At 41.1% G+C, this 26947-nt stretch overlaps 3 protein-coding genes and 1 long non-coding RNA gene across 5 annotated transcripts in view; 3 read left to right on the top strand and 1 right to left on the bottom strand.

The window, feature by feature from the left end:
- LOC311020542 overlaps positions 1-1851 on the top strand; it is a 66046-nt gene extending 64195 nt beyond the window's left edge. The window contains exons 3-4 of the long non-coding RNA XR_014597911.1: positions 1141-1219; positions 1659-1851. This is a non-coding gene — a long non-coding RNA (uncharacterized lncRNA). The remainder of the gene's footprint in view (positions 1-1140; positions 1220-1658) is intronic.
- The window catches only part of khdrbs2 (KH domain containing, RNA binding, signal transduction associated 2), a 52981-nt gene extending 47737 nt beyond the window's left edge, over positions 1-5244 (bottom strand). Inside the window, exon 1 of one of the 2 annotated variants that reach the window (XR_014597910.1) lies at positions 4753-5242. Coding sequence is in view for 1 of the 2 variants with exons in the window: in XM_084020630.1 (XP_083876756.1) it covers positions 4753-4843 (91 nt within the window). In the remaining variant the exon portion in view is untranslated. Of the gene's footprint in view, positions 1-4752 lie in introns of both variants that reach the window. The other variant, XM_084020630.1, reaches the window with a different exon arrangement.
- A 2819-nt stretch (positions 5245-8063) lies between these two features.
- LOC311020541 (isoaspartyl peptidase/L-asparaginase) lies at positions 8064-26425 on the top strand. The gene is made up of 7 exons (XM_084020631.1): positions 8064-8163; positions 22543-22736; positions 24081-24223; positions 24458-24621; positions 24993-25111; positions 25379-25489; positions 26005-26425. Exons 1-7 carry the CDS (start codon positions 8117-8119, stop codon positions 26211-26213), a joined length of 987 nt encoding a protein of 328 aa, XP_083876757.1. The 5' UTR covers positions 8064-8116; the 3' UTR covers positions 26214-26425.
- On the top strand, positions 17338-20532 carry LOC311020684 (uncharacterized protein; the record flags this gene model as incomplete). Its single annotated transcript, XM_084020892.1, has 6 exons — positions 17338-17400; positions 18563-18710; positions 18870-19063; positions 19145-19286; positions 19565-19692; positions 20201-20532. 6 exons carry the CDS (start codon positions 17338-17340, stop codon positions 20504-20506), a joined length of 981 nt encoding a protein of 326 aa, XP_083877018.1. The 3' UTR covers positions 20507-20532.
- Positions 26426-26947: the final 522 nt, after the last annotated feature.

The following is a 26947-nucleotide window of genomic DNA, read 5'->3' as shown; positions in this document are numbered from 1 at the left end:
TGGAACTGTGTTGGTGCCTGATACGGGGCTGGGCTTCATACAGTACAACAGCAACTACTGCTTTCAAACTATTGACAAACTATTTGTTCCTTCTATACGTTATTTTTTACAGTTGAATCTGGGGAACAGGGTGGAGGAGTGGCTTAGATAAGGGAAGTGGACTTTGGGGGACGATGAGGGCACAAAGGTAATATATTTTGTACATCTTTACTTGATGCTGTTGTATTTTCTTCAAGCAAATATCAATACAAATATTCAGAATGCAAATTGAGCATCCCATAGTATTTTTTATCAGTAGTTGCTGACTTCTCTTCAGCCCTGTTGATGTTTATTTTAAGTAAAGCTATCTGCCGATGTTGCCTCAATTATTCGGAAAGTGTTTTATATGTTGTTGGATGGGGTTGTTTGTAATGAATGTATTAGTTTGTTTTGTTCAATTAAAATTCACATATTTTTCATTACTAATGAATGCTAATTTCTCACACTTTTGGAGGTGAAATTTGTGCAAAAACCGCACAGCCACGATTCATTCTTTGATTGACTCCTTCATTTGTTCCTCCGTGATCGACGTGTTTCTCCTTTTTCAATCCTAATCGTGTTTACTTGGCATTCTGCTCCCTCTAGCACTTTATTTCCTTGTCTGGTGGGACAATCTGTGTAAATGTAATTACTGGTATGTTGGACAAAACAGCACATTAGCCTCCATCAGCGTGTACTTGTTCCATGATTAAAATACCACTCACTTCAAATCTGTCACTGACAAGTGAATTGAAAGTGATTTATTAAACATTCAAATGCAACCACAGTATTTGCAAAGACCATAAGCAACACAAAGACATTTACATTTATTTCTACATACCTGATGCTACTGTTACTCCTGTACACTTTGACTTTCCTCTTATATACGAACACACGAGGCACAGTAACATAATCTGCTATCTTATATCTTTTGTCTGAGTGCTGCTGCTGAGGCTCATCCACTCTTTTCAGTTGCTTGAAATACTCGCGACCTTGGAGTCTAATCTTATTCGACCCATGTACTCATTGTAAGTCACTCTTGATAAGAGCGTCGGCTAAATGCTGAGAATGTAATGCAATGTATCACTTTCCTGAAATGTAATTTTTGTGTCCTTTTGATAGGTCACACCGCATGGGTTGTTGTGTGTCCGTCACTACTGGGGTCCTGCTGGATACAGGCCGACGTGGATGCACTGAAAACGTGAGTTTTTAAATAAGAGAGGGGTAGATTACACGCTAAAATGTCTTGCAAAACCACTTTTTAATATAATTTGTACGTCCCTGTGCATGTGTATCTGTGTTTTTGCAAAGCCTGCAACCTTTTTTTGTATTTAAAGCCTCATATGTTCCCTGCATAGATTTAAATCTTCTTAACAGTCACTCAATGAAGCTTCCCATCTCAATATCTAATTATAGGTCTTCGTTATCGGCTGACTGGAGCTACGGCTAAAATAGTTGCAGTCCGCCGCACGGGTTCATGCATTGTCTGGTTCGTTTTAATTAAAGTTAAAGGGTCATTGCCCGAAATATGGTGTGAGCTTCTTTTCATCATGTGGCACAGAATTGGCCATTTACAATGTGTGCAAGCAGAAACTGATTAACACTGAAATTAACTGCTGGTTATTTCCTCTCTTTCTAAGAATACTTCCTCCTGTGTTTAAACATGAGGACCGCAAGAAAGTGGCGCTCAGTGCTCGAGGGAAAACTCATCCTCAAACAGAGCTTGCCTAGATGCAGAGAGGAAGTGGACATGATGAGTACAAAAGTAATTTATTATGTGGATGAAAGGCTGTTTGGAGCTCAGACGATGTGATGTTTCAAGACAGGGGCAGTTTAAACTCCAAATACCAAAATAAATGGACAATAAACTGACAAAATCATGAAGTTGTGCTTGTGAAAACAGTTTTTTTTTTATCTTCCTGCTTTCTTACACTCTACTTAGCATGAGTCTCCATATCAATACTCATCTTCAATTCAGAGAAGCCCACATCCTTCAGATCTCTAGCAGATTTGTTTGTGTTGTCACCGTGCCGAGCAGCACTTCTGAGGGCATCGGAGATACAACGTACCCCGTCAAAATGCTAAGTGACAATGTAAACAAAATCTTTCCATTGCAAAATAAATGTGGAGCAATTTTCCGCTAAAAATGAAAACACACACACCTGGTTTGTTTTTCTCAACAAGCAATGCCGTAATCTAATTTCTGCCTCTGTGTCTGCTTTTCTTTTCACCGTTATTTAGGAGTCCTGCCGTTGTCATGGCAGGGCTGGCCTACGTGGCATGGAGACAAACCACTGGGATCAATTAAAGCTTCCTTTCTAACGTGTTAACGAATGCACTGTTATTAAGTGAAAGGCAAATAAATGTGCAACCCATGAAGGAATTGATGTCCGTGACAATCTTAGCAATCACTGGGCAAATGCTACGTTGAAATAAGAGGCTTTGCGTCCAAAAAGGTGCAGTTTTTTGGAATAACATGGAAAGACAACCCAGTAATGTTGCATTTAATATATATTATACAAAGTAATCTTCCCTGTTTTATCACTACTTTAATTATCAAAGGCAACAAGAAGCTCAGACAGAGCTCTGAAGGAGAATTATCCCCCCCCCACCCCACCCCCACCCCTGGGAGAGCTTTGTCCCAAACAGCTTTAAATCAGCTGAAAGACACATTATTTTTTAAGGAGGCAACATCATTTTAAAGACACATTCACTTTGATAAATATGGAGCTGTTAACATCGACCATGGTAATTCCATGCTATGCCGTTTTACTGTGCATGACGTGAATAAATGCAGGATTACATGCTTTGCTATTCACTGATATGTAGCCGGGAATCTATAAATCTGTAAACGGCCGTTTATCTGGCCGTCTGCTGATGAATGTATGATTCTGCATTATCCATGAGCACGGGACTGATAAAGACGACAACAACTCTGGGAAACTCTGATTCGGTTTGTGGAGTATTCTGCACTTTCAGAGTTGACAATATGAGACTGACAGTTTATTATTCCGATTGGTCTTCATTGTGTTTGATGCACACTGTTCTGTGTTGCAAACCAGAAACAAAATACTGGATAGAAAAACACAGTATTGTACTGTGTTGTGGAAGACTCTACCGTATTGTATATAACAGGGGGACTGCAAGTTCTTGCAAATCTGTTATTAATTCCCCAAACTGCTTTAACTGAATAAAATGGGGTTTAAAAAAAGGACAACACGTTTTAACATGCTAGATGCTGTTCACTGCGGTAAAGACAGGCATTTTTCTGTTTGTATCCCGGCTATGTGAGTCAGCCTCGAGTCAATTTGGCAAACGTCTGCTGTGTGACGGATGATCCCATCTGCATCACAGTTAGCGAACGAGAGCGGGACTGTCAGGTGTCTCATCAACACATTTCTACAGGGAAGCTCACGGGGCAGCAGCCACCAGAGCAAATACGCCCCGTCCAATCAGAGCACATTAATGTGGCGCACAGTTTGACTGGACCACCTTTAACAAACACCTCAAAGACTGTACAGGAGTAAAAACTGGGAATTTGTTCAAGGTTTACAGTCTACAAATGGAAGTTTTCTATGTTTCATTTGGTCGTGTTATATCTAATATACTTCATTCAAGTGTTTAGTACCAAGTGCTTTCCTGTTTGTTGGGCCTTTGACACTTAGAATAAAAGTATATCTGCTTCAGAGCACACAGATATAAAAGTATATCTCTTCACCAGACTACGTGCTTCAGAGCACATAGTCTGGATTTGCGCTGGAGACGTGCAAAAGTTACATCTGTAGGCCTGAACGAGTTCTTGTGTTTGCTTTGCGATGATGAGTTTCCCATCCAGAGTCACACATTGTCAGCATGTGAATGACGCCGAGGCTGCCGGCAGTATGAAGAACCATACTTTACTGCGGGCTACGCCGCCCCCGTTAGATATACTGTAACATTAAATCAGAAGAAAGACTGCAGAGCATCTGTCTAAATGGCGTTAAGTCCTCCCTGTGACCTTGATGGCGGTCATCAGTTACTGTAAGTAGTGCTATAAAGAGAATGTCACGCTAAACTGCGTTCACCTGAATGGTGTATTAAGCCGTTTTCTTTGTCATATTACAATCTATGAGACATCTTTACGAGTAGCAGCGCTCACATTTCAGCCTGCACTTCTGAGAAAACATTGGACTGATGATGACGTGTGGTCGGTGTAAATGCTCCAGCTGACTCCAGGTGGAAGTTTGCTGAAAACCAAGTCTTTAGCAACGTGCAGCTTGATTGGGTGATAATGACATCAGCATATCCTGATATTAACAGCACAGTTTAAATCTACTCAGTGATACAAGTAGAGCAGTTCCTCATTTCACCCTTTTGTCCCGGAGAACTTCTTGACACAGTTTATTGTGCCAGAGCGTGACCTTGGAGGGCAGAGGGGGGGTCTCCCTTACTTAACACACTTCACTTTCTGTGATCACTGCATTTCTTCCCCTCAATGGAAGGAAACCTGGGAAAAGTTGTGCACCGGAGTCAAAGAGCAGCGCCCTCCATTAAACACACTGCACGGTGAATACACTGCCATCAAGCCAGCATTAAGAGTCAAGGGCAGCTTGCGTTGGATCACTGCACTTCCTGTGAAATGCAATGCAATAGTGCTTTCAGCTGCAGGGAACAGGCTGAATGCCTCTGGTAAAACAAACAACAAATAACGTGCAAAACTCAGAGTAGATGTGGGGGACAAAACACCTGTCTTACCTTCTGTAAGCAGACGCGAGGCGTGCACATAGGAGGGGTCCAAGCTGCTTTTCTCGGCCACCAGCTCAGGTAAGTACTTATCTGGATGCATTATTAACGCAGCGGACCTCTTCGCCGTGCAGGTGAGGCGACAGTTGCTGAGCGTCGGAATGCAACTATGAAAAACCTTAATCCCGCTTCGGTCTGGTCTTTTATGAGCGCCACAAGCACATAAAAAAAACCCTCAACCAAAAAAAAAAAGAAAGAAAGAAAGAAAGAAGAAAACTAGTCGTCCCGCTCTCCGCGATGCTCGAGTGGATGTTGAGCTGGGAGTCGGAGGTGTGTGAGCGACTGGAGGCTGACTTGTGATTCAGAGGTGTGAGCCCATCGCTCCGCCTTGCTGCCACCGCTGCCTGCTGCCTCTCCTCGGCTCCCCGCCAGACTCTCTGGGTCTGCGGCTCGCGCTGCTCCCCGCCCCTCAGCATCATTATTGGCCATATTCTGGGACAGGCGCTGCTGGAAAACAAAGACCATCCCCCGCTGAGCGCATACCAATTGGGCGATGTGCAGGCAGTGGATTAGAAACAAAAAAAAGTTCAGGTTGCATTTGGGTGGATCCAGGCAATAAATCTCACCTCAAAATGTGATTTGCGGTTGATTTATTGTGTAAGTTTTATGCACCTTATGTTGCAAAAGGTCTATAGATAGGCTACACCATCATAGTCACTTTGTGCCAACCACATTGTCTCTAGGTCCCTAGTTAGTTTCAGCCAGGCAGAATGTGCAGCGGCCCAAGAGTTCCCAAAGTTCCCCAGAATGGCTTGTTCCTGTGACAAAGTGTGACAAATGAACTATGCTGTTTGCTACAAGTGCAGCCTGGTGGCCTTGGATCTGTGTCGCTGTCCGTGGTGATGAACGCCGCCTGCATGAGATTTCTCTGGATGTGGATCATTTCTGATGCTAACTTTTTCATTCCATGTACTCGGGAATAAATTATTGTTTTTCATTAGTTGTGCGCCTTAATGGCCATGCTGCACCCTCTCTCCAAAATGGTTTAATCCGAATGCACTCATGTTAGAGGTCTTCAGAGAAGAACATTTTACACCCTGTTGGGTTGAACTGGGATCAACTCTAACATCTCACAATCCAAGAAGAAATTTGACCGTATTATCATGATGTAAATCACTCACCTTGAAAAGCTGTGCAACGTTATATGTCCAACTAATTCCATTTTTAATAGCATTTGAAGGCTTTATGGGAAGGGAGCAACCTCAGTGCTCTCATTTCTTGTGTACTGTGCATATTTGTTTTACTTTGGCTATTTTAAGTGTTTGAGATCATCCCTCATTGGTTTTCTCACTCTGGTGCTTGCAAATATGCAATACGATGTCTGGCAGTCTACCTCACTGTTTGTTAAAAGTTAAAGAGCAGAGCTGAAATCCCCGTGTAACATGTTCACCTCCTGTCCTATTAGGAGTCAAGAAGAGTTTTTTTTTTTTTTTCTGCTTGTGAATTATAAGACACTGGGAGCTTCAATGTGAAGTCTCTCTGAAGCAATGTCAGTGGTGTCAGCAGTGGAAGCGTTTGTCTCATCTTGTCGTGACATAAAAGTGACTTGAATCCCAAAGTCATCTGCAGCATGGAGCACAGACTGCTTTGCTTACTCACTATTCAATTTGAGCAGAAGAGGCTGCTGAATGACCAATTCTAGCTCCACTTGACCTTTCGAGTTGATTCTGACGGCACTGTTCACAAGTCATAAAGGCTGTGAGGGGATACAGACGCCGGTGTTAAGTGAATGACAGTCGATTTCTGATGTTCTCGACAGAGACCCAATTAAATTTGCCTGTAAAATCTAATGATGTTCTGTCCACCTTGGGATACTCAACATATCCCCCCTCCGCTAACACGCTGCAGTACTCAGAACACCCATGCAGCTTTGGTTTTATTAACCAACCAACCATTTTTTCTCTGCACCTCTATATTCATATTATATGACAAGCAGGCCTGGAAGGAGCCAGTACTGATCGCATATCCTCGCCATTTCATTTTATAATTAACGATAAATGTCTCCCTGATATAAGACACAATTTTCTTTTTCCTGAATGATCGCCTAAAATAAGTGACTGGGCCCATGTCGGCCAGCACTGTCTTTGTATTTCATGCTTGCTGAACCCTCACTGATTTAGTTTCATTCAGTGAAATGACTCATGACGAAGATGATGATAATCCTGCCGCTGTTACGGTGGCTACTAATGGTAGTGATGACTATGACTGTAAATGTGGTTTAATCTTGTAATCCTATGGTATGGTTGTGCATTTAGACTAAAGCAGATTGAAATTAAACAGAAGAGACACACACATTATGCTCCTTCACTGTGGCATTACAGGATAGAGAATACGAGATGTGAATGGGAAAATAGCTGCTTATACATAAACGTTTATCAGTGCAGAGAGAATAAGAGTTGTATCAGACTGCTGCAGGTCACTTTAGACAAAGTGGACTTCTGTGACGGACACTATTTTAATGTCAACACTCTGTGTTAATGCTGCAATTAATCAGTGTTCCAACTTGGATTTGACGCATTCTTACTGCCCTCTAGTGACCAAAGAGCGACAGTGCAGTACATCCATGTGATGCAGATATGCCTTTCAAGGTTGATTTTTGAATATTTCTATTTAAAAACGCAGGATAAGTGTAATGCTCTGAGGATCTAAGGACCCTCAGTGTTGTGTTTATCTCTTCTAATTTGTCTTTTGTTCAGTTTCTGTATCAGACTCGCAGCGTTGTATGTTACATTCCATACATGTTTGAACTTACTTTTATATACTTTTAAGTTTGCTTCTGATTCTCCTTGAAGTTGATATTTTTTCACTAATGCACTTTATTGACCTGCCTATCACACGAGGAAGGGTGATGGTAACTTGGAGTGTTTACCTGTTTGTATATTTTTGGTGCAATTAAGGGTTTCCTGCTTAATTTCCATACAACTTGGTGATAATAGGCTATTATTAAGATTATTATGTAAGCAGTGATGAAGGGACCTCTTTGTGATTGCTTAGCCGGTTGATAAACTCTGTCCTCTTCTTGGCCCCTGTTGGTCCCGCCTTCGTCAAGCCAGGCGCGAGAATCCAAACGGGGTTTTCGAGCTTCACTTTCAAAATAAAACTACATTTAAAAAAAAAAAGACTACATAAAACACAAACGTAACAGAACTGGCCTCCTTTTATTGTCGGTCAAAATCTATTCTTCGAAGTGATTAACACTTTTAATTTTTTACTTTTTATTTTGAAAGGCTTGACGGAAGTTGATCTTGACACGCGTGTGGTGACTCGGGATGGATGGGAGCACAACGCTTGACAAATCCCACGACGTTACGTGACCATGGCGGAGGTTTTCTCCCCCGGGAGGAAGCGAGACGATCAGCAAAGGTACAAAACTTAAAGTGTGGAACTAAAGCCACTACAACATTTATGCAAAATGCAGGAAAGCTGCATAGAGATTGGCTCAAGGTAGTATAGTGAGTCCGTTGTTAGTTTCTAATAAATTATGGTCTCCAGTGTTTGCAGTCAAGCTAATTGGTAGCCTTTTAAAACTAATTATTTAAGAATCTGAGAGATTAAAACTTTGTTTTTGGGGGATTCTGGTTTGGTGAAAGAGTCACATTGGATGCATATACTCAAAAAACAAGTGTTAGAAAGTATTTGATGCAATAATATGTCTGGAAGTGAGTGAATGGGGGCAGCAGGACCTCAGTGTCAGTGTCGTGTGTTGTGTAGATTTGCAGCAGGTTCATATCTCAAAAAGTTGCATGATAATATTCAATACCAGAACTAAGAGAGAACTGGAATCAACATGAGTCTCACGGTGCCACTATCAGTAATACATCCACGGATACTACCTGACCCTGTTGTTGATCTCACAGTGCTTGGAGATAATTATGTTAATTCAATTTTCATTTTATTCATAGTTCCAGTTTTCAACATTAAAAATAGTAAACAATCAGCGATGTGTGTAGGTGCATACTGTGGAGATGCTGGCGATTTTGTTAGCGTTACACTGAGAGCAGCAAGTGTGCAAAGGAACGGGAGAGAAGCACATTGGCATCACAGAAGCCTTTAGGAGAACGGAAAGAGCAGATTTAAGCAGAACCTGAAAGAGAGGTGGAAGAGCACAGAATTCAAAGGAAGGTGTAAATGAGTAAATGAATATTTCCACTTCATCTTATATTATCTGGAGCAGGCAAAGCAGCCATTTAGGAGAGACATGCATTTGATAAATCACAACTTTGTTTAATGCATGTGTTATGGAAAACATATTTATTATGTATAGAAAGATCAAATACATGCATTTAGGCCTCATTAACAGGATGTCACATTCTTTTTATCCTCTCTTCAGTAACACACTTAAAAATGTTGGGTTAAAAACAACCCAATATGGGTTATTTTTTAACCCAACACTGGTTAAATATTGGACAGAACACATGCTGGGTTATTTTGACCCAACAAGTTGGGTTGGTTTCCTTAAACCAACAGTTGGGTTGTTTATACAACCCAGTTGGGTTGTTCATATAACCCAACCATAGGCTCAATTTGACTATACTGCTGGGTTCTTTCTACTCAATCAGTTGGGTTGCTAATTTCTAATTATTAATATTTCATTATAATTATATAATATTGTTATGGTCATTATTTATTGATTAAATATATTCTGACACAAAAAATTAAGAAAAAATATGTATTAAAATTCAAAATTCACAGAATACAAAATATTTTAAGTAACAAACTTTTTTATCAAAAATAGGGAACAGTGATTTACACAAACTTTTAGAAACTAAACATATGAACTATTTTGAAACATTTGAACATTGAAACATCCCCAGGAATTCAAGCTTTACATCTAAAGCAAACGTATCCCATAACTTGTATATACCCTAAACTAAAAAGACAAGCAGTCAAAAGAGTAAAGTTGTATGTTGATCGCTTTGTCTTGATTAAAATTTAGGATGTGGTGACTATGTATGCAACTGCATTACTTACAATTTCATTATGTTTCTTAATTAACTTGAGCCTGTCGCCTATTCTGGGAATCAAGGTGGTGATGGTTGGAAGATCATGGTAGCCAAAGCTCTCTTCATCAATTGCCTCCTCTGGAACACAGAAAAAAAAAACATTAAAATCACCACACCAAAATCTTTTTAGTGCTTGTGTGTTCCTTGCTATTCATGACTTGCACCTGGTTTCATTATATAATCAGAACCTGTTATGATATGGCCAGGTGTTACAGAAATTCTGTTTTATTGTACACAATTCTCTGCAGTAGAACTATTGTAAAATGTTCAAATTAATGGGACAAAATTGTTGTAAACATCCCAGATTTAGCTTTAAGATATTTTTTTCCATCTGTAGTCCTAATTTTGAAATTTAACCAAACCATAAAAACAGACATTGCACACAGAGGCAAAGAAAAAAAATTGAGGAGCTGACAACTGAATTTCACACTGAGGTTAATAGAGTATCTATCTGGTACAACACAAACTATTTTCTTCCTTAAAATTAATATGGGAAAATAGTGGTCCTTTAGCAGACAGTAGCTTAAGGCTCAGTGAATAATTATCCCAATTTATTTATAATAGTAGTGGCTACCAAGTTAGTACCAATAAAATAGTGGAACATGGAAACAACTTAAATTGACTTACCACTAAACCTGTCAATGAGCCCTGGAAGCTGCCACTCAATCAATTTGGATCTCACAAAATCGTCCATGAGGTGGGAGAATCAAACTGCAAAACCAACACTAAGAATTAAAATAAAACAAACGTATCATAAATAACTCATTCAGTAACGTTAAATCAAAGGTATTTTCACTGTTGTAACAATTAACTTCTCGAAGCCAAATTGATGAAAAACCTCACGTTGTCCTCCTAACTTTAACTTTAAAACAAAATATTCGAGTTACTTCGAAACTGCTACATAGCGACCCAGCTAACATGCTAACTTGCTACGTTTAATGAAATTGAGTTTGTGCATGCTAATACCGTTAGCTAACAGCTTGGTGACTTACCAATCGATAGTAACGTTGCTCATTGGTGCGTCATTAACTCACATCTAAACCTCATATTCCCTAAAGCCCTGGCCGCAAAGGCTTCCATGTATTAAAACCATATACGTTTACGTTGGCCCACTGTGGGTGTGCATAACTGTTAACATACGTTACCCGTAACAAGCTATCGCTAACGTTAACTACAAATGACCGAGAGCTCACAGTCACTGCTACACACGCTCATACACTCTACTGCTGGGTTGTTTTCCTAACCCACTTGCTGGGTAGCTGTGGGTTTTGAGCAGATTGGGTTACTTTTACCCAAGGTTGGGTTAATTATTTTGACCCAGCAGGTTGGGTTGAAGATTGGATTGGCGGGCTGAAGGGATGAGGCTGATCGCCATTGGACACAGCAATTTCCAGCTTCAGACAAGTGCATGAGGTGAGTAGAAAATGGCAAGAAAAACGAATGCATTAGGCTACAATATCTGCGTTTGAAAGCTTAATGTGGTAGCCAAATAGTTGTGTCGTAGTTATTATTTACAAACCACAGTATTAGCTCACTTCACCTCAATTGCAACTTGAGCCGTTTTTTTCCGTGTCTTGCTAGCTAGCTTGCTTGCTCGCTAGCTAGCTAACTTGCTCGCTAACTTGCTCGCTAGCTAGCTAACTTGCTCGCTAGCTAGTTATTTTCACCTGATGTATCAACATAATTGTTTTCTTATACGTTGTTGTATTTAGGTGGTGTGTGTGTGCGTGTGCGTGCGTGTGTGTGACTGGTAGCCTGTCGACGGTAAAACGACATGAGTGAGTTTCAAACAAAGTCGGGTGAGTGCCGTATTTAGCACTCGTCTGGGAGTACAAGGTTGAACAATCTTGCGTTTGCTAGTTTGAGTTGTATTGCTTGACTGTTTAACGTTAGTACGAATATTACGTTGGCTGCTTCATTCGTTCTGGTTAGTTTGAGTATGTGTGATGACGCTGTTTTGGCTGCGGGTAATTTCAGTAACGTTAAGGCGGGTCCACACCGCACCGACTGCCCGACTCGCGTCGGTAAATGCTTACTAGCTACTTAATATGGCCGACTCGAATGGCGGATTACACATTTGAATCGGCTGAAATGAACGCCGACGTGGGCCGATTCGAGCGACCACACCAAGGAGACTCATGTCACGGACGCCGACTCTCTCAAAGACGCCGATTTTCGGTCCGGTGTGGACCCGCCTTTACAATTCCGCTAGCTCCTATTATCCTTATTAATACGTTTATGTGTGCTTAATTTAATTAAAACGCGTGTAATCCGCAGCGTAAGCATACACACAGCTGTGTGCTGTGCATTAGCTAGTGGTGGTGCTGTTTTGGCTGCGCTGCGTGACATCCCACTCGAGCGAGGAGTGTGTTGTTATCAAATTTATATTGCCTCAACATTGAATTATCCCGCTACGATGTACTCCGGTAGCCTGTGCAACAATATTTTCTGTCTATGGAGAATAGTGGGGCGAAGTATATTTATATTTGGGCTCATTGGTCTGTATGACTTTAACTATTTCTTGTCGCACGTTGCAGTAACTTCTCACTTCTTCCTCTCACTGAAAGTCCTCTTGGTAGTTTTCCTCACAGTACCTCAGACCAGAGCTTGCATGTTATTATTATAATAAAGGCAATGATTTGTTACTTATGGTATGTTTACTGTGTACATAGAGCTTTTGTTTGGTGTTTTACATATTCTTATTTATACTTATTTATATGTGGCACTAAAAATGTTTGTTTTCATTTTTGAAAGATGGATGAGTTTGTCAAAGAAAAGCTTCACGAGTGGAACCTGGCCGAGTTGATCCCAACTTTTGAAGGTACAACACCTGAACACCTCACCTCAGTCTTTTGTTCAGTATCAAAGGAATACAGATTCTGAAACTAGTATGGCTAAATTTCTACACATTTCAGTGTATGTCATGTTGTGTCTTGCAGCTCAACAGATAGACAAAGAGTCCTTCAGTCTGCTGGATGACAACAGCTTGGCCTCCCTCATCCCCCTTGTTGGGCCACGACTTAAGTTTCAGCATAACTTAAAAAAGTTGCTAGAGGTACGCCTTGAGTCACAGGTCTCAACATAATGGGTTTTGTGTGCTTCAAGTGTAAAAGGTCTACAGGCAAGGATGTTAGACAATTTTTCAGCCACCTGAGGGTAATGCATAATGTATACTCTACATCAACATTTTTCCAGTGTGCTCAAGTTGGGTGTCAGCGTTCATTTAACCACATAAGATCATTCAGGAGACATTTGTTAGGTCATGCTGTTGAGTTTGACATTGCAACAGCCGGAGAAAGCTCTTCAGCTTATTGTCCTGATAGGTCAGAAGAACCACAGTGCAGTATTTCTGATGAGCTGGAATGCACCGACACATCAGAGGCATGGGATGAGTTAGAGGAGGACAGCATAAAAGACAGAGTTGCACTCTTCTTAGCTCGCCTGAAGTCGAAGCCCTCACAGACATTTAGTGCCATCAGAGATGTTGTTGAACACACATCTAGTCTATTCAAAGATGTAGTTGATAGTTTGAAAAGAAAAACAGCCTCTTTTTTAAGAGGTATAGGACAGTCTGAAACTCCTCAATGTGAAGAACTGCTACAGCAGTTCGATTTAGCTGCTGAACCATTCAAGGGCTTTGAATCTGAATACAAACAAATGAAATACTTCACAGATTCTGGATACTTTGTGCAGCCAGAGGCAGTACCTCTCCCTGGCTTTTCCTACACACAGGTAACTAACAAGGATACAGGTACTGTGAGACAAGTAGCAATTCAGGACACTTTCCAGTATGTGCCCTTGAAAAAAATGCTTAAGCTCATCTTGGAAAGTCCAGGGACAATGGAGAAAATCAGTGAGTGGCGAAAACAGCAAAGTACAGCCCTTGAGGATTTTAGAGATGGTGCAGCCTTCCAGACTAATACACTTTTCCCTGAAGAGTTCTCTGTCCCGTTACTTCTTTACTGTGATGATTGTGAGATGGTAAATCCCCTTGGCTCAAAAACTTCAGTCCACAAACTTGGGTTCATCTATTACACTATTAAGTGTTTGCCGCCAGAGTATCATTCAAGTCTCAAGTCTCACTTCTTGTTGGCAGTTTACAAAACTGATGATGTTAAGACGTATGGCATGAATGCAATTCTTGACCCAATTGTGAACAACATCAGGGAACTGGAAGAGGAAGGTATTCAGATTGACACCACTCATTTCAAAGGCATTGTCAGGGCTGGTGTAGCACAGGTCTGTGGAGATAACCTTGGACTTAACAGCATCCTTGGTTACACAGAAAGCTTTGCCGCAAGGAGTGTGTGCCAATGGTGTCGGGTAAAAAGAGAGGTTCTCAAGGTTCAGACTGTAGAGGATTCTGCATTGATTCGTGATAAAGTCAACTACAACTCAGATCTTCTTGTAAACGACCTAAGTGAAACTGGCATCAAAAGAGACAGTTCCCTCAACAAGTTGGAGTTCTATCATGTGACTGACAATGTTGCTCCTGACATCATGCACGACATCCTTGAGGGCATTGGTGGTTACGAACTTAAGCTTGTCGTTAATTCACTGATTGAACAAAAACTTTTCACACTTGAACAGCTTAACTATAGACTGACCAGCTTTGATTATGGGTTTTGTGATGTTCACAACAAGCCATCTGCCATAAAACCCCAGGACTTGAAAAATCCTGATGGCGCTCTTCGGCAAAGTGCATCACAGACCTGGTGCCTACTAAGATTGCTGCCTCTAATGATAGGGGATTTGGTGCCTGAGGGGAACCAGCACTGGGCACTGCTCCTTTCATTACTAAGCTGCATGGAGTTGATCTTTTCTCCTGCACTGACACAAGGGGCAGTAATCTTTTTGGGTTATCTCATTGAGGAACATCATTGTCTATATGCCGAGCTTTACCCACATAGACACTTGAAGCCAAAACACCATTTCATGCTGCATTACCCTCGTGCCATCAGAGCGCTTGGGCCTCTGGTTCACTTTTGGTCCATGCGTTTTGAGGCAAAACATGGATTTTTTAAACGGGTGAGCCATGTGACCTGCAACTTTAAGAACATTTGTAAAACGCAGGCCTATAGACATCAGATGATGATGTGCTACACTCTGCTCTCTGGCCAAATGTTTAATCATGATTTTGAAGTTGGGCAAGGATGCACCTCACTCCTGGGTACCATAGATAACTTTGAGGAGGTGAAAAGTGGTTTTGATGGAGTTGCCGTTTTCACAGAAGTGTATCTGTCAGACTGGATAGTGTACAAAGGAATCAGGTATAGGCCAGGCATGACACTTTTGCTTTCACACTCTCCTGATGGTGAGCTGCAGTTTGGTACCATTCAGAGGATTGTGTTGGTGAATTCAACGGTCAAACTGATTGTGCAAAAATGGGAGACAACAGGCTTTGCGAGGCATGTCTTTGGCTTCACTGTGTGTCTAACAACAGAAATCCAGGCAGTTGACATTGGTTGCATCTGTGATTATCACCCCCTCCATGTAGTAAAGTCTCACAAGGGGAATGATGACAACCATTATGTTTCCATGAGGTATAGGGTATTTTAAACATAGACTTGGAATAGGTCATACTCTATATAGTTGTAAATATTAGGGATGTCCCGATCCAGCTTTTTGCACTTCCGATCCGATACCGATATTGTAGCTTTTAGTATCGGCCGATACCGATACCGGCCGATCCAAGCATGTATTAAAGATTAAAGATGCCGGTTGATGGAAATTATCCAAAATTAGGGGCTGGAAAAATATGTCTGGAAAATGATGAGCATCACATTAATAGCTACAGATACTGTAAAACACTACAACGACATGAGTGCATATATTGTCTTATTTTATCAAGTAAAATATAATTTATAGGTTTACTCAACAGCCTAATAGTTCATAGAAATTCAGGTAGAAATAGGTTAACTCAGAGTTCCACATCTTATCAAAAACAATCCTCCCCCACAGGGAGTCCCTTGCTTTGCATTCACACTGCTCCAGCCCAAACGGGCTTTAGCCCGTACACACGTCATCACGTCCTAAAACTACACACACAATATGGCTTGATGTTGTTTTGAAGGAGTGCATATATTTATCGACAACACTCGACCTGCATCAGCGCATGTGCGCACGAGCGGATCTGTGCGAGCAGGCAGCGCGGAAGCCGGTCCGGTTCCGGTACCGGTCCGGTTCCGCTCACACCACGAGTCTGAAGAGTGCAACAGCTTATCAAAATACAGTGTCAACTCTGTGTTTTCAAAGTAGAAAGCGACATCGTGGTGGTTTAACGAGGCGGAACGGCATCAGAACAACATCAAACGCGTAAAGTTCACGAAGGAGAACGTAGCGGGAGCGCGCGGCGAGGATTGTTGTGGCTGCGCGTCTTGCGGAGCAAGTCTGCTGTGCTGCGCGGAGGCGCTCCTAATGTAAATGTTTATTGATTTATGAATGAATTGATAGGTGGCTTATTTTTGGCGTATTGATTTTATGGCCTGTACAATGGTAGGGGAAACACTGGACATGCACACAAGTCCGTCTTGTTGTTGTTTAGTGGATGCTGGACAGGTCGCGAGGTGTGCGCTAGGTGTGCTGGAAAACGCGGACCGGATTTTGGGGAAAAACGGAATAAAACTGGAATGGATTACCTACATCGGTGCGCTGGAAAACACGGACCGGAGTTAAAAAAAAAAACTGGATCGGGAGTCCGGATCGGGATTTTCCCGTGCAGGCCGATCCGATATCGATATGCATTTTTTGCTAATATCGGCGGCTGATCCGATCCAAATATCGGATCGGGACATCCCTAGTAAATATTGTTATAATGTAGTGATTAGATGCTGTTTGTCCAGACCTGTGACAGTGTACCTCATTACTGCAATTGATTTAAATAATGCAATTAAAGATTAATAGTGCTATGGTGAGAGGTCCATCAGTCATGTATATCTTGTAAGTATTCCCAGTCTGAATCTTTATTTTTTTCATCATGACACATTATCATTTTGTTGAACCATTTAACCACTTCACACTATGTCTGGATCTTCACTTTTTAAAGAATTCAAGCCCCCAACCAGTGTCTGCTGTTGGAGCTTCCGCCCAAGAGTCGCCTGCAGTGCAGCACATTGTGGAGCAACAAGCACATGTAAGTTAATCTGTTCTCTGTAAGCATGTGTAATTACGAATTTAAGAATCCTGTAAACAAGCATAGCTGCACGTTGACTTAAGGCAGGGATAAACTAGTTAATTTCTTGCATTTGTATTCCTTAAATCATTCCTTGCTTTTCCAGAATATCCGTGAGATATTAAACAAGACGCCTGATGGGAAATGCTTCGTTAGCAGTCTTGAAGAAAACCATCACATTTCTCTCAACGAAAGAAGATGCATGGTCCGAATTCTTGTATCGCACCTGATGGAACGCTTCGGTGAAAAGTAAGTGTTTGTCACACAGAATATTCAGCTGTATAATGGTTGATTGTTTGACAGTGTCAACAAATGATGATAAAATTCATTTTGTCATTTAGTCCAACCTCAGGTACGAAGACAATGTTGGCGTCTGCAATAGTGGATCAGTTTCCATGTCTGAGAGACTCTATGGGCACAGGCTTTGTGAGTAAAGTTCCTTACAACACTAAATAAAGCAATACCTAACTAAGGAACTAACTATTCACCATCAAAAAATATTCACCTCACCTTCTCTGTCTCAGCTCAAACAATGCTTGTTTAAAGGAAAACACCACCGCATTTCCATACTGAACTATGTTCTGCTCTGATGTTAGACGAGGTGATACATACCTCCCTCTCCTCTGTGCGTGCACTCAATGGCTCTTGCGCGCACTTCCGCGCAGCGCTAATTTGCTAGCATGTAGCTTGTCCTTAGGATCCACAGGGGGGTGAAGTTAGAAGCGACCAAGCACTTCCACGTTGTCCCGATTTAAATACGGTTACGTGAGTAGTTACACGACCCAAGTTTGGTTACACAAAATGAAACATGCCAATTTTTCTAAGCGGATAACAAGGATAACTATATAGTATGGCGGAATAACAACTGGAAGCACTTCGACGTCGGCGCAGTAATATCATCACTCCGCTCCCCCTCTTACTTCCGTCAATAGAACCTACGTGACCTACATGCCGTCGCCTGCACTGCCTGTAGTAGTTTGTGCACAGTTGAGGAAGCATCAGGTTGTAGTAAGATAGTTTGTGAACAATCAAACATCATGGTTATAACGTGCATCGTACAGGGTTGTGAAAACAAGCAGAAGGTATATAGTCCCGTCATGTTTTGAGTGATGATATTACTGCGCCGACGTCGAAGTGCTTCCAGTTGTTATTCCGCCATACTATATAGTTATCCTTGTTATCCGCTTAGAAAAATTGGCATGTTTCATTTTGTGTAACCAAACTTGGATCGTGTAACTACTCACGTAACCGTATTTAAATAGGGACAACGTGGAAGTGCTTGGTCGCTTCTAACTTCACCCCCCTTTGGATCCTAAGGAATATACTGGGACAAGCTACATGCTAGCAAATTAGCGCTGCGCGGAGTGCGCGCAAGAGCCATCGAGTGCACGCACAGAGGAGAGGGAGGTATGTATCACCTCGTCTAACATCAGAGCAGAACATAGTTCAGTATGGAAATGCGGTGGTGTTTTCCTTTAAGACTATTTTGCAGGACAAGCATGTAGCTGTCAGTCGATCTTCATTTCTTTTTTGTTGCTATTCCCATATGTGATTTTAATACTTGTTTTTCTAACTTTGTAATCTTAAGGATGCATGGTTCACGCCTGGGAGGAATCATAAACCAGCAACAGGGTTTTTGGAGGAGCGCCTCCGCAATGTACGGAAAAGGCTCCGATGTGGCAAGCAGAAGAATTCAGCAGAGGTGCCTCAAAAAGAAACCCAGACCATTGTGCCAGGTACAGAAGGGGTCATGTCCTTATCTGTAATAGATGTGAAATGCGACACATTGTCCAGTTTGCAACAAACTAAACTTGTCTCACTCAAATTTCACACTTTCACAAAGTTGTGTCTGTCTTGCAGGTCCTTAGAATTCTCTGATTTGTCAATTATTGCAGAATCACCGATAACTGGAGAGCGTGCCATCCAGATGACAGAGTGGCTAAAAAATAACATCTGGCCCCAATCCCAGGTTGTCCAGTACATGCATGACACTGCCATCCACAGGGCACAGTGGATCCGTTCAAATGGCACGGTGCCAATTCCTCAGATCATTGCTGAGTTTCCTCGCTTAGTGGACACTCCAGGCATGGTGAGGTTTCCTCAGAAGAAGAAATTGTAAACAATCGATGATAGTTTATTTAACATCTGTCTATGTTTTCTTTGTACGTAGATTTCTCAAGATTTCTCCCTCTTGCATCCGGAGGCTTCTGTCAAACTGACTGAAAACTGGAATCCTGTGTTCTCACAGAACATAATTCGCATGGCTAAGAAGGAGAAGCCTGCTGACACCAATCGAGATTTACAGATGGCAGGTAATCAGATTTTTTAATTTACTGATTTTGTCATTGGCAGAGTTATTAACATATGGCCATATATTTTGTCCATTCATCCTAACTTTCCATAGGAAATCATTTACATCTTCATAATCATCTTTTTGCCATCTGTAGCATTCTATAACACCTATTTTGTCATCTGCTATAGTTTGAATGGACCCCTATGGATCCAGTGAATAAATATTCAAAATCTAACTTGCATGAAATAATGATTTAAATGTTTGATGTAACATTTTATTGATATTTTAATTTAACAGACAAAGAAGGGGATATCGCCTTGCTGCTGCTACCCGTCCTCCTCCCAGCTGCACCATACAAAGTTGGGAGGAGAGTGTTCCGGCCCAGCACCTTGGAGAGTCGAACAGCCTTCATTGATGTCCAGCCGGTGAGTTAAGGGTAGGGGTGGAATGGTTCACAAATCCTTGGTGCAATCCATACAGAGTTTTGGGGTCATGTTGTCTGTCACGGTTTTATATTTCTTTCAATTTGTGACACTCCAGAAGTAGTGTATATCTCCCTTCCTCTCTCTCTCTCTCTCTCTCATTCTTTCTCTCTTATTAAGATTGTACACTATATAGTGTACATCAGAATAAAAATAAGTTGCAATGGCTTAGAAATGGTGAATTCATAAATGATTAGGTTAAAAAATATATAGACTGCCATTATAAAGAGTATATACTGTACATGTATTCCACAGAAGGCATATAAGACACATCCTGGAAACCTCCATCTACAGAACTCAGTCCAGTACATTTGTACAGTATTTCAGATTTTCCAACAGCCATATTATGGCTCTTGTACAAAATGCACTTTGAGGACACTGAAACACATTAAATATAGCTAAACCTGTTGTAATAACTTGTATCAATTTTGTTTTGTGTTTTTTTTCTCAGCCTGGAACTAACATGGTGGAGTACCTTTCAAGGGCACCGACAGATTATCCACATGTTCTGATGCTGGGGGAGGAGCGTGAGTGTTCCCAAGCTTTTGTGGTCTTAAATGGGACCGCTTTGGAGCAGCCATCACTTCTCGGAGCTGTTGATGTATGCTTCAAGGCATACTATGTTTTTGATCTCGTCTACCCAAAAGCATGCACTCAGGTTTGGGAATTCATTCAATCAGTTGTATTTGAAATACCAGGCGATGTTTCAAACGTTGTGAAGCTCATGAGAGCACAACTCAATGCAATGCAATGCTAGAATGATAGGGTTCTGGTGTCTTTAAAGGAGGGTTATAGGGTTAGTTTTTATGATATAATGTCTTAGTTGTGCAGTTTTAGCCACTGTCCCAGATCTCAGAGTGTTGCCCTATCAAGTTAAAGTAAAATGTTTGGATGTAAAAATATATGTAGGTCTTCCATCCATCCATCCATTTTCTTCCGCTTATCCGGTACCGGGTCGCGGGGGCAGCTGCCTGAGCAGGGACGCCCAGACTTCCCTCTCCCCGGACACTTCCCCCAGCTCCTCCGGGAGGACCCCAAGGCGTTCCCAGGCCAGCCGGGTGACATAGTCACTCCAGCGTGTCCTGGGTCTTCCTCGGGGTCTCCTCCCGGTGGGGCATGTCTGGAACACCTCCCGAGGGAGGCGTCCAGGGGGCATCCGATACAGATGCCCGAGCCACCTCAACTGGCTCCTCTCGATGTGGAGGAGCAGCGGCTCTACTCCGAGCTCCCCCCGTGTGACGGAGCTCCTCACCCTATCTCTAAGGGAGCGCCCCGCCACCCTGCGGAGGAAGCTCATTTCGGCCGCTTGTATCCGGGATCTTATTCTTTCGGTCATGACCCAAAGTTCATGACCATAGGTGAGGGTAGGAACGTAGATTGACCGGTAAACCGAGAGCTTCGCCTTTCGGCTTAGCTCTCTCTTTACCACGACGGACCGATACAGCGACCGCATTATGTAGGTCTTTATTATGTTAATATATCTAATATACTGTTTTACACTGTTGTGTGTGTTAAATTATATTTTACCAATAAAAGGATGTTTGGAAGAGTATTTTGTTGTTTCCTCATTTAATAGTAATTTATATCAAATTACATCTACTGAAGTTGAAGTAAATTAAATGTAACATTCTTAGAAAATGTTGGTAATAAAATTAGTATTATTTTTAACCACAGCTATACTGATAACCTGGTAACCCATTTCTTGGTAGCTTTTACTCATCAGCATGAGTAGTTTTAACCCCTTGTTGGGTCAAAATCTTGACCCAGCGTGCTGGGTCAAATCCTCAACCCAATGCGCTGGGTATAAATAACCCAGCATTGGCTCGGTCCCTTTTGGACCCAGCGCTGGGTTAGCAATTTCACCCAATTTGGGTTAGTTTTAACCCAGCAGTTTTAAGAGTGTATTACGTTGAACGATTCGTATGACCAACATACACGGTTACTACAATAAGCTTTATATACATATTATTCATATAAATTAAACAATGTGGTGAAACAATAGTGCTCACGTAACAAACCTTGCTTTGTAAAGAGCTGAGTCTCTCAGTATGTCCATGACCGTGGCGTTAACGTTACTGTTGGTCGCGCATTCGCGAACGTCAACCCAACATGTTGGGTAGTCCGAAATAACCCAACACAGTATAATGGAAATTACAACCCAACAGCTAATAACTCAACTGCCAACGACAATAACCCAGCAAATTGGGTTCTTAGATTACCCAATTTAATGAAAACAACCCAATTAAACTAACCAACAGTCTCAACTCAGCTGTTGGGTTGAAAAAATAACTCAATTCTTTGTGTGAAGGAATGTATTCCGCCTTTCACAGTAGAAATAGGCTACAATTATCAAAATAAACAAATTAAGGCTCCCCCGTGTGGCTCAAATGTGTACTGCAGATATAAATGTTCAGTACAAGTCTAGAAGAAAGAAGTAGAAATTCTGCAAATGGCGACCCAAATAAATTCTCCTGTGACCCACTTGAAAGTCCCGACCCAGTCTTTGGGAACTTGAAGGATACAGCATGGAGCTAATTTTCTTTGTGTCTTTTGTTCTTTTTTTAAGAGGGGCAATAGAGTCACGTGTCAGTCACAGTCCGCCTGTAGCACGATCGGCAAGATCAATATCGGTGGGATTGCAGCAGTTACATTTAACTACAACACTATCAGATAGACATCTAAACTTTTGAAGAATCATTACCTCAAAGGCACAAACAAGACTGTGTAGATATCAGCAAACCAATATTTCCTCAGCTTTTGTGAGACTCCATAAAACTGTGTTTTTTCCTGCAGGGACTTAAAGACAGCCGTTGTGGTGGTGCACGGCGGGGCGTGGAACATACCTGATGACCTGTCCAAGGCTTCTGTTGATGGAGTAAAGGCTGCAGCTTGTGAGGGGTTTTCAGTGCTGGGAAGAGGAGGAAGTGCACTGGATGCTGTTGAGGCAGCCGTGAGGGCTCTGGAAGATAACGCTGTGTTTAATGCAGGTATAATGAATTATTCTAACCAGTATTTATTAACTATAAAGACACGCTTGCATGCACACAAAGCTACATTTTACCAATGTTAACAACTCCAGTTTATTGGATTCATTGCAGGATGGTTTTATTCAAACGCATTCATTTTAGTACCTAATAAAATGGACTGTACTCTAATCTTAAGAGATTTAAATAGATCTTATGAAACAAATTATTATTATTATTATTATTATTATTATTATTATTATTATTATTATTCACTGGTACATCAGTTTACAAAACAACTCCCGCTTGTCCATGCAGGAGCCAGTCGCTGATGATCACTGCTGCTTTTATTATTATTTTTTATATTCTCTTAAGTCTCCTACATATGAAATGGATTCTAAGTCATTTATAATCGTCCTGGTTTTATTGTGCACTTTTTTTTATTTATCTTTAATCTATCTTAGTGTCATATGTGAATCACGTTTGCAGCTAAATATTTGCATTCAAAAATCAATTGCATATGTAGGAGACATCATAGAATATGTAAAAAAAAAAAAAAAAAAAAAAAAAAAGAACACCAAAACATTGTTGTACCCATACTCTTGTGCCGGTATCTCAAGATTTTGCCTTCCCACAAGGCTAATTTGTCTGCAGCACAATGTTTCCATCTGCTGGCGGTGATGCAAACATTCATCTAGACTCAGAATCAGACTGATGATGAGGCGAGTGAGGTTACTGACTGATTATGGGGATCCTCCTCATAATCTGGCATTAACCCCAAAAGCAGTCTGCACCCAAATCTAATCTGTTTAGATTATGTGTATGTGTCACGCCCTCATGGCGACCCCAGCAATTTTAAAAGACATAAACATCCTCAATAGAAGGTAGTTGTCTTTACACTCTATGGAATAACAATCTTAATTTACTTTTTTTTTTAGTTTTTGCTTTTTCGGGACATTTTCCATGTAAGCAAATCAGCCATCATCATCATCAACATCTACCAACATGCTTCACATAGATGTTAACTTATTTTTTTTTTTGTATACAATAAGATACATTAAAACTACATTTTGGATCTTAGAAGCTTTTGAATTATACATAAACACCACTAGAAATCATGTTTTTATGTACCACACAAATCTTTACAAATACATACAAACTGGACCTCAATTATGTTACTCTGTTCTTTTGTACTGCGCTGTTGCCCCCCTGTGGACTTAGAGGGTGTAGCAGGCAGCGTGAGACCTCCACACACAGTCAGAAAGAAATCTTACCTCCAGCCTCATCATCTCTCTTTGATAAAGGCCCACCTGTTTTCATGGACATTCACTTTCAGCTGTGCACCTGCATTGTATTTTGTGATTGCAGGACACGGAGCAGTGCTAAACACTGAGGGAGAGGTGGAGATGGACGCCATCATTATGGATGGAAGTACACTTGCCAGTGGTGCCGTGTCTTCAGTGAAGAACATTGCCAATCCTGTGACGCTGGCACGGGCAGTGATGGAAAAGGTGTCGTCCTAAATACTTTGCTTTTGTCTCCCTTTACAAGAAACCGCAAGAGACCACCGGTGGTTAGCAAGGCACTGATTTAATTAGCCATTTGGGTTTCTAATGCAAACAGCTTGTGTGTGCGATGAACACAACACCAGTGAAGTAGTGTTATTGCCCATCAATGCAAATGTGATGGTACCCATTTTCTGTTTGTGTTTTTTCTCCCATGTTTTGTGCCGTTGAACCTTCCAGACGCCCCACGTCATGTTGACAGACAGAGGTGCAAACCTGTTCGCAGAGAGCATCGGCATGGCCACGGTTCCCACGGATACGCTGGTGTCTGACTATGAGAGGAAAGAGTGGATGAAAAGCAAGAATTATGTTTGTGGGTTAATTGAGGATTACAACTGCCAGTGGTACGTATCTGCAGTGATTGACTGACCCATTCTAGTCTGGACTGAGATGTCCTCATGAATCTATATTTATCCTGGTGTGACACTAACCCGAAATAAAATAATAATGATAAACCCTGGAGTCTGCATGGCGAGGAATGTGCTTATAAACAGAAGAGGATGTTTTCAAGCGGACCAAATCTAGACAGAAACACTGCATTTACATTAATTAACCTTGGCTCACAATGTCATTATTCTGAGGTCCATTAAATGTGATGCTTGTTAAATTATTTCTCAATTCTGAAACGATGATCACCTAGAGAATGGCTCTGCGTGGCTGTTGGGGAGTGAGAGGATATATAAGCCACCTTCACCACCTTTTGTTCTCATCGCAGGGCCCATGATACTGTCGGGGCGGTTGCCGTTGACTCTGCTGGCAATGTTGCATGTGCAACATCAACCGGAGGGATTAGAAATAAAATGGTGGGCAGAGTGGGCGACACTCCGATCGTTGGTATGACTTCATTTACTTGCACTCATCTCAAATAGCACGTTCTCAGCTGGAGTTAAAAGGAGATTAAAATTAAATTAGAAGTCATCATCATTAAGTCCGATTCTATCACATTTCATTACAGTTACTTTATCTGAACGAGCTACACTTTAAGAGCAATGCATCATTTCAGTTATACCCTCAACTTTCTTTTTATTATTCATTTTTATATTTATATTTGGGGACACCAATGCGTGAAATTTCCTCTCCGTGTTCTGTCTTGTAAATAAGGCGCTGGAGGATACGCAGACAACTTCAGTGGTGCAGTGTCTTCTACCGGTCATGGAGAGTCTATTCTTAAAGTGACATTGGCCAGACTCATCCTGTCACATGTTGAACAAGGTGAATTATCACACTTTCTCACTATTAATTCAGACTTTATCTGGTCTTAATATAATAGTGTAAATGTCTGAAGGTTTGGATTGTAGCCTTTTTTTCTAGCAATACAGTTTTAACACAAATATTTGTGTATTTATTACTTTATTATTATTTATTTTTTTACAGAATTTGATTTGATGGTATTACAATTTTAAATATGGCTGCATTTATTAAATGAGGATGAGCTGTTACAAACTTCTATGTCTTACTCTCCACATATTAAAATAACTCAATTAAAAATGCATTATATACAGTAGGTCTGAAAGAATGAAATGTGGTCTTGTCTGTTTACTCAAGTAAACAAGTTCATACTTTGATGTAAATTAAGCTGTTTTAACATTATGACTTTAAATGACATAGATTTGCAGATATTTAGGTCTTATTTACTGTATCTGAACATGGCAGCAACGATGGCTTATATTGATTTGTGTGCATTAGAGTATGAGTATTTTCCATCTATTATGTTTCCCCCTCTGCAGGCAAATCACTTGCAGATGCTTCCCGGTTGTCTCTGCAGTACATGGGAGACCGTGTCCGCGGTGCAGGCGGTGCTATCGTAGTGTCTCCGTCAGGACAGTGGGCTGCCACGTTTACCACGGTGCGAATGGCGTGGGCAGCAGTGGATCACGGTGTTCTGTGGTATGGATTAGAGCCCAATGAAAGATTTAAAGAGCAATTATCCCAATAATAATCCTAATGTATTCCTCTTTGGGCACATTTGCTATGGATTTTTTTTATAGTCAAATGAAATGAGTATTTTCTTTTTAAATTGTGATGTCAAAGTTATGTACTGCACAATATAGTGAAAATTACACTGTAGAAGATGGAGATATGACATGATACGTCAATCAGCTCAGGTGTGGAAAAACCAGAGCAAAGGGCTGCAGTGCTGGTGAAGAGAAAACCGTCCTGCTATTTAATAATCATTTACTGGTGGGTTGTTCAATAAAATGATCTCTTAAATACTCTACTGTATTGTACCTTTTTTTCACCAAACGTTCAGGTTCATCAAAAGTTCTTCCTCCGGTAGAAATGGACTATTATGGGGTTCTTAACAAAACAACAACCTGTTTCAGAATTCAAATGATTTAGTACAACCATGTGCGCCCGCTGTGAATTAAGATGCAGGGGCAGCTTTGAATGACCGGTTCATATGACGTTTCAGATTTAAAAACTGCAGACACAAGAGTTGTTAAGTTTTCATAGTGCAGCAGGGTCTTTTGTGTACCTTTTTTAATTTTTTTATTTACAGATGTGTCTTAGAAATTATACAAATGAGTCGATTAGGATTTTGAAAGTTAGGGTTGCAGATGTGTGCTTTTAAGCTAAAATTAAATCATTGTGAAATCTAAAAATGATTCTAAAAGAGCATGTCAAAAAAGTACTTGCTTGTGGACGGTATATTGGGATTGTGTGGTAACT

Source organism: Eutrigla gurnardus (genome assembly GCF_963514095.1).
Source record: "Eutrigla gurnardus genome assembly, chromosome: 11".
In the NCBI taxonomy this organism is placed as follows: domain Eukaryota; kingdom Metazoa; phylum Chordata; class Actinopteri; order Perciformes; family Triglidae; genus Eutrigla; species Eutrigla gurnardus.
The sequence above is the reverse complement of the archived record's forward strand: the minus strand, read 5'-3'. Positions and strand labels throughout refer to the sequence as shown.